The 13,935-nt window shown below is 42.0% G+C and overlaps 1 protein-coding gene across 2 annotated transcripts in view; it reads left to right on the top strand.

Annotated features, from left to right (window-relative positions):
• Positions 1–10,487, top strand: part of JAK2 (Janus kinase 2) — a 349,977-nt gene extending 339,490 nt beyond the window's left edge. For both annotated transcript variants that reach the window (XM_068235595.1, XM_068235603.1), the window contains one exon: positions 7,358–10,487. In XM_068235595.1, the coding sequence (XP_068091696.1) occupies positions 7,358–7,465 (108 nt within the window). In that variant the 3' untranslated portion in view covers positions 7,466–10,487. The remainder of the gene's footprint in view (positions 1–7,357) is intronic.
• The last annotated feature ends 3,448 nt before the right edge of the window (positions 10,488–13,935 follow it).

Raw genomic sequence — 13,935 nt, 5'->3', positions numbered from 1 at the left:
TCTTTAGATTTTTGGGGACATTTCCCACTACAGTATGTATATTTATAGTGATATCATGAATAATTTAAAATAAACTATAGCACAGCTCATTCAAACCTCCAGTTGTATTCAGATCTGAATTTAATGTTATATTAGGCGGATATGCTGTGCAGGGCCGGTTTAAGCAACAATCGGGCCCCAGGGCAAAATAAACCTGGGGGGCCCCCCCAACAGATACCCCGAAACAAAAATCGGCATTAAGGGACCTTTTTTGCAGCTGGTATAGTCAGGTTGTGAAGCCCCAATCGGTCGGAGCTCCACATTCTGGCTACCCCAGCCTGCATGGGGGACAAGGGGTTAAAAAGTTTCAGGAGGGGGGACCCCACATAATTTAAAAAAAAAAAAAAAAAATCCCACACTCTAACCATAAAAACAAAATTGGGAAAATAGGAAAAAATGCCAGGGATCTTCATACAGCCATATTGCGGCTGTATCGCAATCCCTGACCAAAGTGCTGCGTATGGACCCCCTGGAAACCCCGTCAGGAAATTTATTGCTCTTTCTTTTGATGCCTGTAAATTTTGCTACTAAGTGACATTTACCGCATTTAAAAGTATACTTTTTTCCTTTGAAACTTTAAAACCGATTTTCTCAAAAACTATAAGGTCTTTTTGAAAAATTGTTTTTTCCTCTCATTCCCAATGATCTCCTTAACACATCCTGCAAATTTAGGGTTTCGAGCACATAAGGTGGATTTGCTATTAACCATTAAAGTCAGCAGGTTTTTAAATGTGTATTTTTTTCCTTTGAAACTTTAAAATCGATTTTCCAAAAAACTATAAGGTCGATATGAAATTTTTTTTCCTCTTGTAGCCACTGGGGGCCCCTACAAGCTCTGGGGGCCCAGGGGCAATTGCCCCCTTTGCCTCTATGGTAGCGCCGGCCCTGATGCTGTGATACTTTGAAACTCGATAGATTTTTTATTTATTTTTTTTAAAAACCTGTCGGTGAAATGATTGAATACAGAGTACCCAGTTAGCTCATAGTGACCCAGGACCACCAGCGGAGTTTGAGAAAAGTCTTGTTACAAAAAAAAATATATTTGCAATAATTCAGCTTTAAAAGCGAACCCGAGGTGAGTGTTATGAGGCTGCCATACTTATTTCCTTTTAACCTCTTCCAGACCAGCTCGGTTGAAATCTATGTCCTGCTCTTGGCTGCGCAGCTCTGACAGGATGTAGATTTCAAGTGTCCGGCCACTCTTCCATTGCCGCAATTCACTCGCCCTGCCGTCTATATGATGGCAGAGCTGTGTGAGCTGGTCAGGAGCTGATTTTTTTGACTCCTGAGTTGACCCTGCCATCACTGTAAGCCAATCCCATTGGCTTAAATTGATGGATAGCATCAGGAGCCAATGATAGCAGCTCCTGACCTGCTCATAGAGCTCAGCTGTCAATAGAGACGGCAGAGAGAGTGACCTGCAGCGATGGGAGATCTGCGGGAGTGACGGGTGTGTGGCGTGATTCGTTGGTAAGTACCATTTTGCAGTACCAGCAGACTCTGGTCCTTAACCACTTGCCGACCGCCCCCAGCCAATGGGCGGCAGCAAAGACTGGGCCTAAACGACCGCAATACGCCCATCGGCGGAGGCAGCGGCAGACGTGGTTATGCGGAGATCGCGTCATTCATGACGCGATCAGCCGCCGGTGACTGGCTCTGCCCCCTCGCGCTGTAACCCGCCGGCCGTTCGGAAGCGCCGGTGGGTTACTAGCACCCGGATCACCGCATGTAAATAGTATAATAGGCTTTGTAATGTATACAAAGCCTATTATACTGGCTGTCTCCTGCCCTGGTAGTCCCAGTGTCCGAGGGACCACCAGGGCAGGCTGCAGCCACCCTAGTCTGCACCCAATCACACTGATTTCCCCCCCCTGCCCCCTGATCGCCCACAGCACCCCTCAGACCCCCCCCTGCCCACCCCACAGACTACTGTTAGCACCCAATCACCCCCCTAATCACCCATCAATCACTCCCTGTCACTTTCTGTCAACGCTATTTTTTTTTTTAGCCCCTAATCTGCCCCCTGCTCCCTCCTGATCACCCCCCCCTCAGATTCTCCCCAGACCCCCCCCCCCCCCCGTGTACTGTATGCATCTGTCCCCCCTGATCACCTGTCAATCACCCATCAATCACCCCCTGTCACTGCCACCCATCAATCAGCCCCTAACCTGCCCCTTGCGGGCAATCTGATCACCCACCCACACCAATAGATCGCCCGCAGATCCGACATCAGATCACCTCCCAAGTGCAGTGTTTACATCTGTTCTCTACTCAAAAACACCCACTAATTACTCATCAATCACCCATCAATCACCCCCTATCACCACCTGTCACTGTTACCCATCAGAATAGACCCTAATCTGCCCCTTGCGGGCACCCAATCACCCGCCCCACACGCTCAGATTGCCCTCAGAACCCCCCTTATCAATTCGCCAGTGCATTATTTACATCTGTTCTTCCCTGTAATAACCCACTGATCACCTGTCAATCACCCATCAATCGCCCCCTGTCACTGCCACCCATCAATCACCCCCTGTCACTGCCACCCATCAATCAGCCCCTAACCTGCCCCTTGCGGGCAATCTGATCACCCACCCACACCATCAGATTGCCCCAGACCTACCCTCAGATCACCTCCAAAGTGCATTGTTTACATCTGTTCTGCCATCTAATCACCCACTGATCACCCATCAATCAGCCCCTGTCACTGATACCCATCAGATTAGACCCCTATCTGCCCCTAGGGCACCCAATCACCCGCCCACACCCTCAGAACGCCCTCAGACCCCAGCCCTGATCACCTCGCCAGTGCATTGCTTGCATCTATTTCTCCCCTCTAATCACACCTTGAGACACCCATCAATCACCTCCTGTCACCACCTGTCACCCCCTAGCACACCTACCTATCAGATCAGGCCCTAATTTGCCCCGTGTGGGCTCCTGATCACTCGGCCAAACCCTCAGATCCCCTCAGACCTCCTTCCGATCACCTCCCCAGTGCATTGATTGCATCTATTTTCCCCTCTAACCACCCCCTGAGACACCCATCAATCACCTCCTGTCACCCTCCTAGCACTCCTATCCATCAGATCAGGCCCAATACAACCTGTCATGTAAGAGGCCACCCTGCTTATGACTGGTTCCACAAAATTTGCCCCCTCATAGACCACCTGTCATCAAAATTTGCAGATGCTTATACCCCTGAACAGTCATTTTGAGAAATTTGGTTTCCAGACTACTCACGGTTTTGGGCCCGCAAAATGCCAGGGCAGTATAGGAACCCCGCAAGTGACCCCTTTTTAAAAAAGACACCCCAAGGTATTCTGTTAGGTGTATGACGAGTTCATAGAAGACTTTTTATTTTTTGTCAAAAGTTAGCGGAAATTGATTTGTATTGTTTTTTTCACAAAGTGTCATTTTTCACTAACTGGGGACAAAAAATAAAATCTTCTATGAACTCACCATACACCTAACGGAATACCTTGGGGTGTCTTCTTTCTAAAATGGGGTCACTTGTGGGGTTCCTATACTGCCCTGGCATTTTAGGGGCCCTAAACCGTGAGGAGTAGTCTAGAAAACAAATGCCTCAAAATGACCTGTGAATAAGACGTTGGGCCCCTTAGCGCACCTAGGCTGCAAAAAAGTGTCACACATGTGGTATCGCCGTACTCAGGAGAGGTAGTATAATGTGTTTTGTGGTGTATTTTTGCACATACCCATGCTGGGTGGGAGAAATCTCTCTGTTAATGGACAATTGACTTGTGTGTAAAGAAAAAAAATCAAAAATGTGTCATTTACAGAGATATTTCTCCCACCCAGCATGGTTATATGTTAAAATACACCACAAAACACATTATACTACTTCTCCTGAGTATGGCGATACCACGTGTGACACTTTTTTGCACCCTAACTGCGCTACGGGGCCCAAAGTCCAATGAGTACCTTTAGGATTTCAAGGGTCATTTTGCGGCATTTGGTTTCCAGACTACTCACGGTTTAGGGCCCCTAAAATGCCAGGGCAGTATAGGAACCCCACAAGTGACACCATTTTAGAAAGAAGACACCCCAAGGTATTCCGTTAGGTGTATGATGAGTTCATAGAAAATTTTATTTTTTGTCACAAGTTAGCGGAAATTGATTTGTATTGTTTTTTTTTTCACAAAATGTCATTTTCCGCTAACTTGTGACAAAAAAAAACAAACTTCTATGAACTCACCATACTCCTAACAGAATACCTTGGGGTGTCTTCTTTCTAAAATGGGGTCACTTGTAGGGTTCCTATACTGCCCTGGCATTTTAGGGGCCCTAAACCGTGAGGAGTAGTCTAGAATCCAAATGCCTCAAAATGACCTGTGAATAAGACGTTGGGCCCCTTAGCGCACCTAGGCTGCAAAAAAGTGTCACACATGTGGTATCGCCGTACTCAGGAGAAGTAGTATAATGTGTTTTGTGGTGTATTTTTACAAATACAGATGCTGGGTGGGAGAAATATCTCTGTAAATGACAATTGTTTGATTTTTTTTTACACACAATTGTCCATTTACAAACAATTGTCATTTACAGAGATATTTCTCCCACCCAGCATCTGTATTTGTAAAAATACACCACAGAACACATTATACTACTTCTCCTGAGTACGGCGGTACCACATGTGTGGGACTTTTTTGCACCCTAAGTACGCTAAGGGGCCCAAAGTCCAATGAGTACCTTTAGGATTTCACAGGTCATTTTGCGACATTTGGTTTCAAGACTACTCCTCATGGTTTAGGGCCCCTAAAATGCCAGGGCAGTATAGGAACCCCACAAATGACCCCATTTTAGAAAGAAGACACCCCAAGGTATTCTGTTAGGAGTATGGTGAGTTCATAGAAGATTTTTTTTTTTGTCACAAGTTAGCGGAAATTGATTTTAATTGTGTTTTTTCACAAACTTGTGACAAAAAAAAAAATCTTCTATGAACTCACCATACTCCTAACAGAATACCTTGGGGTGTCTTCTTTCTAAAATTGAGTCATTTGTGGGGTTCCTATACTGCCCTGGCATTTTAGAGGCCCTAAACCGTGAGGAGTAGTCTTGAAACCAAATGTCGCAAAATGACCTGTGAAATCCTAAAGGTACTGTTTGGACTTTGGGCCCCTTAGCGCAGTTAGGGTGCAAAAAAGTGCCACACATGTGGTATCGCCGTACTCAGGAGAAGTAGTATAATGTGTTTTGGGGTGTATTTTTTAACATACCCATGCTGAGTGGGAGAAATATCTCTGTAAATGGACAATTGTGTGTAAAAATAATCAAAAAATTGTCATTTACAGAGATATTTCTCCCACCCAGCATGGGTATGTGTAAAAATACACCCCAAAACACATTATACTACTTCTCCTGAGTACGGCAATACCACATGTGTGGCACTTTTTTGCAGCCTAACTGCGCTAAGGGGCCCAAAGTCCAATGAGCATCTTTAGGCTTTCCAGGGGTGCTTACAATTAGGCACCCCCCAAAATGCCAGTACAGTGAACACACCCCACAAATGACCCCATTTTGGAAAGTAGACACTTCAAGGTATTCAGAGAGGAGCATAGTGAGTCCGTGGCAGATTTCATTTTTTTTTGTCGCAAGTTACAAGAAATGGAAACTTTTTTTTTTTTTTTTTTGGTCACAAAGTTTCATTTTCCACTAACTTTTGACAATAAATAAAATCTTCTATGAACTCACCATGCCTCTCACTGAATACTTTGGGATGTCTTCTTTCCAAAATGGGGTCATTTGGGGGGTATTTATACTATCTTGGAATTTTAGCATCTCATGAAACATGACAGGTGGTTAGAAAAGGCAGAGATGCTTCAAAATGGGAAAATTCACTTTTGGCACCATAGTTTGTAAACGCTATAACTTTTACCCCATCCAATATACATACACTGAATGTTTTTTTTTTTTATCAAAGACATGTAGCAGAATAACTTTCGCGCTCAAATGTATAGGAAATTTAACTTTATTTGAAAAATGTCAGCACAGAACGTTAGTAATTTTTTTGACAAAATTCATGTCTTTTTTGATGAATATAATAAAAACTAAGAATCGCAGCAGCAATAAAATAGCACCAAAAGAAAGCTGTATTAGTGACAAGAAAAGGAGGTAAAATTTATTTAGGTGGTAGGTTGTATGAGCGAGCAATAAACCGTGAAAGCTGCAGTGGTCTGAATGGAAAAAAAGGCTCTGGTCCTTAAGGGGCGAAAAGACTGTGGTCCTCAAGTGGTTAAAGGGACACTTAAGTCAAACAAAAAAAAATGAGTTTTACTCACCCAGGGCTTCCAATAGCCCCCTGCAGCTGTCCGGTACCTTCGCCGTCTCCCTACGATCCTCCTGGCCCCGCCAGCAGCCACTTCCTGTTTCGGTGACAGGAGCTGACAGGCTGGGGACGCGAGTGATTCTTCGCGTTCCCAGACACATTAGCACCCTCTATGCTGCTATATGGTATATGATATATGCTATAGCAGCATAGATGGCGCTATTGTGGCCAGGAACGCGAAGAATCACTCGCGTCCTCAGCCTGTCAGCTCCTGTCACCGAAACAGGAAGTGGCTGCCGGCAGGGCCATGAGGATCGGAGGGAGATGGCGAGGGCACCGGACAGCTGCAGGGGGCTATTGGAAGCCCCAGGTGAGTAAAACTCATTTTTTTTGTTTGACTTAAGTGTCCCTTTAAGGAGCCAGGGACTGCTGGTACCGAGGTAGTTAAACAGTACCAGTTGCCCAGCAATCCTGTTGATCTGGCATCAGTAGTGTCGCAACCCTGAGACAAGCTGGCTAATCCAGTCAGACTTGTCTCAGAAAACCTAATCTGCATGCTTGTTCAGGGTCCATGGTTTAAAGTATTGGGGAGAGAGGATCAGGCAACTTGCATTGTTTAAAAGGAAATGCGTATGGCAGCTTCCATATTACTCTCAGTTTGGTTTCCCTTTAAAGAGAAGCCGTCGGGTAAAAAAATATTTTTTTAAAAAAAGTAACATAATACCTGATCCAGGAGGCTAGCTGAATCAGGTAACATCCATTACTGCCGCATCTAACTCCAATTTTCCACCTCTTTTGTTTTCTATGAAAAAAAAATGGTCATGACAATGCAGCTCACCTCTCTGCTTCTGATCACAGAGCAGAGGGTCCAGGAACATTAATGTTGTTCTAGTGCTGTATAGGAACATACATGTGGCTTCCTTGCAGCTCCATATACAGGTCTTCTTGTTATACTTTCTTGTTATACTTTTGTGCTACACTTCTGTGTAAATATATCTCAAACTTGTCACCTGACTTATTTACCTTGTTTCCCAGATTTACGCGATAATGACTGAATGCTGGAACAATAACATCACTCTACGTCCGGCCTTTAAGGAGCTCACAGTAAAAGTTGAGAGAGTGCGGGAATCCATGGGCGCATGAGTATTACACAATATGCTGGATGCCTTATTGTATGGACATTTACCATGTTATGCCAAACAGAACCAGATGCATCACATTGCAGACATGCATGGCATTTTGAAGTCTCATCTTGCTTTGGAAATGAAGATCACAAAGATGACATGTACAGTACATGTGGAACCTTGCTTTGGATCAAAGATGGCTTAATATTTTTAAAGCTAAGGCATTGCCTATAGCCCTGTATATGAGTAACGGACAAGAGAGGCATGGGAAGCAGACAAGCCATGCCCCATCAGTACAGAGAGAATACATCTTCAACACGTTTGAAGAAAGAGCTTTTATTTTTATTTTCTTCATGAAATGCACAGACTATTTGTACAGTTGTCAGCAAACTATGTTAACTTTTTTTTAAGGGCTTATGTTGAACGCATCACTTGTTCTTGTTGTTTAACTTAGCTCAGATTGAACAAGCAGAATTTATAGTCTTGCTCTATAACTTTTCAACAAAATAACTATTTAATCAGCCAAAAGGATCTAGTTATGTTCCTATAGCACCAATTTTCTAACAGCAAGAGGCCTAAGAAAATGTGAATTACCTTTGTTAAAGTCTTGTTGTCTGATAATGGCACAAGTCAAAGGGATCAACCATGCGGTTTTCTTTTTAGTACCGAAAAGTGCTTTGTCGTTTTGAAGCAGAAGTAGTCTTTAGCCATGAAATATATATTTTCTGGCACTTTTAAACCATGTACCTGTTTGCGAAGGTCATCTGTCCATGTATGGAACGGCCTTTGGTCTTTAAGTGTACATAGGAAGAATTGTGCTTTGAAAGTTTATCAGAGACAGAGGAGGTAGAAGTATCTTATGTCCACATATGCAGTGTTCAAAGCAAAAGTGAACATTTTATTGGTATCACCATCACTGTGTAAAAACGGCAAACAAACCCCAATCTGTATGATTCACCAACATTGACCGGAATTGTTTTGAAGGAAATGCTCCTGGAAGATGTCACCAATGCCATGATGAGGCAGGTCGTGGAGATACCTGATCATACTCCTCTCCAGACATTGTTTAGCAGGATCTCATACATGTGACTTAAACAGTTTTATTTGTCAGGTGATAAGACAGGACTTGATTATGTGTAGTGGGTTATAGGAGCACTTAACTTCAAACTATTAAGAAGCAACTGGTAATTGATAAATTGTCTAACTTGTATCTCCTTGCTAAATTATTTAGGATTATGTAAAAATATTATGCATCTCTTCTTTAATCACCCAGTATTTTTCATTGTAGTTGAGCCCTACTTTAGTCTTTTTGTTGTTTAAAATCATTAACCTTGGATTGTTCCTGATTCAGAATATCAGAAGAAGCAAACCGCATAGTTTGTAGTAAAGCAGAGCTCCAGCCAAAACTTCTGTTTTGGATAATGAGTAAAAAAAAGTTACAAACACTGTAATTTTTTTAGATTTTGTCTGGGTCCCCATTGAGGAGAGATCCCATGCCCTTTATGATTTCACTGCCAACCAAACTTGGAGGACCAAGACAGAGATAAACAACTGGCTGAAGTTATAACACTTTCTTTACTTCCTTAAAAAGGAAGTTGGGGAGGTGGTAGTCAGTCCCCACTGAAGATATTTTCCTCACTTCCTGAGAGAATGGTCATTAAAAATGAAATTTACAGGAAATTTCCTCCACAAGGATATAGACAGAAACAGAAACCAGTTGATTGTTCTAGCTTCATTCACAGCTTTAAAAAAAAAGTTTTGAAAGGAGTGGAGTTCCTCTTCAACTGCAACAAACCATCGTGCCTTTGGTAGAAAGCATTTAGCACAGTTTATTTCATTTTGTTACATACATATAATCATGAAACAAGTTTTGAAAGGAATAAAGTGGCACAGTGCCTTAGGTAGCCCCAGACATGGAGTACATCACCTTTGTCACCTGACCTAAGCATCTACTTATCTGTGAATATGGAGTGAATTTACCATAGTGATTAACAGGCAGAGTTGGCTTGTACAGCTATTATCAGTTGAGAACAGGTTATTGGCCATAGTTTTTTGTATACTTACATTCTTTGTCTTATGCAAGTTACATTTTCTGTTGCTTTGTCAGATTTCATCAGTCTTTAAATAATCAGCAATTATTTAATGAACAGTCAAAAGGAAAATTTCAAACCACTTAATATATCTCAAAAGTTACAGTTGAATTCCAAGATTCTAAAAGCTTTCAGAGTTATTGGTGGAAAGCCTCAGAAAACTAACTTTTAGTATTGCTATAGAAAACAATTATTGTTAAATGTCTATTGTTCTGTGCATGAAAGCACAAATTAAGTGACAGGGGTGTCCTTCTAGCCTTGATCCAGATCACCAGACAAGGTCCAACACCTCTAGCAGTGTAGGTCACACCCCATCTAATAGGGAACTGCAGGTAGGTGATTTCAGCACTTCAATAGAACCAGGAGAGGCTGGGACAAAAAAGGCTTTTTGAATATAGGTGGTGGTATTGTGTATTTTATATAGAACCAACGTATTCTGCTGCATTTTCCATAAGATATAGTCATATCTGACTGTCCTGCAGATGAGTTCACACTCTAAACCCTACTGTAGTCAGTCTTATGTCTCTATCGGCCTTATTTAACCATTTCAGCCCGCGGGGATTTTTCACCTTATGCATCGGAGCAATTTTCACCTCCCATTCATTCGCTAATAACTTTATCACTACTTATCACAATGTATTGATCTACATCTTGTTTTTTCCGCCACTAATTAAGCTTTCTGTGGGTGGTACCTTTTGCTAAGAGCCACTTTACCGTAAATGCATTTTAACAGGATTAATAAGAAAAAAATGGAAAAAATTCATTTCTCAGTTTTCGGCCATTATAGCTTTAAAATAATCCACGCTACCATAATTAAAACCTATGTATTTTATTTGCCCGTATGTCTCGGTTATTATACCATTTAAATTTTGTCCCTATCACAATGTTTGGCGCCAATATTTTATTTGGAAATAAAGGTGCATTGTTTCCGTTTTGCGTCCATCACTATTTACAAGCTTATAATTTTAAAAATGTTTGTAGTATACCCCCTTCAAATGCATTTTTTAAAAGTTCAGACCCTTAGGTAACTATTTATGTCTTTTTTTTTTTTTTTAATTGTAATTTTTTTTTTTTACCATTAAAAATTTTATTTGGGTAATATTTTGGTGTGGGACAAAAACAGTAAATTTTTAATGTTGTAAAATGTGTATTTTGTAATGTAAAAAATGTTTAGATGTAGTTTTACTATTTGGCCACAAGATGGCCACCTTCGTTTTTAGTTTCCCTCCTTGTACTTCTCTCTAAGCGGAAGTACAAGGGGGATGCGGAAATCTGGCCAGGCAGAAGAGCCGGAGCCTCACAGGTGAGCGCTTCGGTTTTTCTGCGGGGGAAAGGGATCGGTGATCGGGAACCATGTTCCCTTTCACTGATCCCTGGGCTACCGGGGGACACAGCGGGAGCGCGCCCAAGCGCGGGAGCGCTGCAGAGCTGCCGCCCGGACGTGAGCTTCACGTCCGGGCGGCGGAAATGGTTAATTCACTTTCTCTCCTAAGTTTTCTCCTAGGTAATATTTTTACACCTCATTAATAAAATGCCTTCTAAAGCCACCAGCAAGCAAGAAAAAACTCGGAATAATTTTGACAGTACTTACCTACATTTGGTACATTTTCAGTTGCGGAGTGCTGAAAAGTTATTTTAAACAGAAGATGAAAAATTGTCTCCCAGGAGGAAACTTAGGAGAAAAAGTTTATTGTACGAGGGCCAATGTTATATGGCACAACTAAAAGTTTAGCTCATTAGGGGTCAGTAATCTACGATCCTTGTTGAATCATCCTCCTCCTCCTCCCCCCCCCCCCCCCGCCCTCTTTCCCTTGTTATCTACATGTGGACACACACACACACACACACACACACACACACTATTGTGTGCTAGAAGCTTCGGCAGATTACTTCACAAGGAGGCTTCCAGGTAGGCCCCCATCTTCCCCGCCCCCCACAACCCCCTCCCCCTCCCCCCCACACACACACAGTATTGCGTGCTAGAAGCTTCTGCAGATTACTTCACAAGGAGGCTTCTAGGTAGGCCCCCATCTCCCCCCCCCAAACACACACACACACACACACACACCTCTGTATATTAGTCACTGCAAATGTTTAACGCCATGTGAAATAAGAGTAATTCTAATTTCTGATTCATAATACATAATGGAACCCATAAGTATTTTAATCTAGAGTCAAGATTATCTTTCATTTTAACATACAACTAAGGGAGTTTGTTAAAAAAAAATAATAATAATAATCCTGAAGTAATAAAAAAATATGGAAGATGCTGTTGTCGTCTAGCTTTTAAAAGATGCCACTCGTCTGCCCCTTTTACTAATGCTTTGCCTCAAATACAACAAGCAAATTACATTTTTGGAAATATATCCTCTGTATTCCTATCACTTAACGTTCCTTTTAATGTCCTTTTCAAGCTAAATTTTTTTAATATATAATAATACATTTCCCTCCTCTTCCCACCAAAGATTAAAATGATGTTCTAAATATCACTAAATGCCTTAATTGTGAGGTAAGAGCTGCTGGCATTTGTTGCCCCCTGGGAGAACTGCCCTGACTTCTGGATGGGAAAATGTGGCCAAGCAGCGGCTCACAAACTAGAGTGGGTGTATCCAAGTTGCCAGTCATCCATCCATCCATCATTTGGCTCAGTAAAGGCAGTGGTACAGCAAGTGAGGCTGGGGAGGATGGTTTGGATGGTGGTCTGCCTGGGATCTGTCTGGGGAAACTGCCTGACCAGACTCTTCAAAATCAAGGTATATGGGGGCTTATTTAACATCTTAAACAAATATATTTAGATTTTGTATTATTTCTCCCACTTCTGAAAAGTAGGCAACACTTTGCCAAAACACCTTTGCTTTATTCATCTAGGACCCCAAAGTTCCAGTGAAGACACCACACTGAGGTCTCTATTCAAGTGTCCCTTATCTTCATATTGAGGCAGTCGCACTATGTTGTAGCAATAAGACATTGCACAAAAGCAAAGTGCTTTCATATGAATGTTTTTAAAAAAAATAAAGCACCCCTAGATTGAGGGAAAGACAATAGAAGTAAGCCCATGGAGTGCTAATTACCTTATCCTGAGAAGCCTGATCCTGCTTGTGTACCCCATTGCCAGTGCTCCTCCACCCCGTCCTCTGCTTCCTCCAGGAATGACAAGCAATTCTAAACCACATATGTGCAGTGAAAGAAAGCAACTCATGGACACAGCTCTGGACTGCTTGCTGGTGCTGGGGGGAAACTTCTGAGGCGCTTTTTGATTTATGGAGCCAGTTGAGGAAGAGTGACAGGTAACAGGAGGGACAATAATCAGCATCAGGCCTCTCAGGGTAAGGTAATGTAGCTTGTTGCAGTTTAACCACTTCCGGATTTTTGCTACGCAAATCTACGCCCATGTAAACTTCACTTGCGGATCAGGAATCAGGAGCATTAATATACACGTTTATTGTCTGTGTCCACCGCACACGTGCGAATTCCCATCTGTGAATAGGGACGTGTTCCCAAAGCCATTCAAAGTACCTGTAATGAAAGCGTAACGGCATCAGCGAGTTGGCAGTGGTCATTCTGAAAGTGAAAGTACAAAACACATACACAGCACTTTCTGTGTACTGGTCACAGTACACAGGAATAAAGTATAGGGGTATCTAGTGGCCAAAATGTAAAAATACACCTATATACACACTAAAATACATTAAAAAAAAATCTCACATTAATTATGAACCTTTTCAACCCCATCCCTCATAGTTACCAAAATAAAACACCAGATAAAATATTTTAGCCATACAGTGTACTGGGGCATTAAATGTAATTGGGACAGATAGGCAAGTAAAATGTGGGGGTTTTATATACAATAGCACTTTTTAAACTATAATGGCTGAAACCTGAGAAATAATACTTTTTCAATTTTTTTTCTTCTTATTGCCTTTAAAATGCAAAAAAATAAAATGATTCTTAGTTAATTCTAAGCACCCAAAGAAAGTCTAATTCTTGGCAAAAAAAAAATCCCAACAATATATAGATCATTTGGGTGTGATAAGTAACCGTAAAGTTATTGGTGAATGAATGGGAGGAGTGAAATGTGAAAAATGCTGTGGTTTTTAAGTGTGAATAACCTGTGGTAGGGAAGTGGTTGAGGATACACTGAAAAATAAATTACTCTGATTACAGAGATGAGGTCCACATCACCTTATTGAATGTAGATTGGTAAAAAGTGTAGTCAGATTACCATTCTACTGCTCTACAGTGTTGATTACTCAAAGTGACTGTGTACTGTGGGATACAATTGGCTCTACAGGGAGTAAAAAGTTTGACCATGAAATTTACCAAATATGATGAATGGGCTGACAAATCCAGTACATTTATGCGTGGCCTTAACAATATATCCTCTTGAATATGGCCAGTT

Source organism: Hyperolius riggenbachi, chromosome 1 (assembly GCF_040937935.1).
Source record: "Hyperolius riggenbachi isolate aHypRig1 chromosome 1, aHypRig1.pri, whole genome shotgun sequence".
NCBI classification, from domain to species: domain Eukaryota; kingdom Metazoa; phylum Chordata; class Amphibia; order Anura; family Hyperoliidae; genus Hyperolius; species Hyperolius riggenbachi.
The sequence above is the reverse complement of the archived record's forward strand: the minus strand, read 5'-3'. Positions and strand labels throughout refer to the sequence as shown.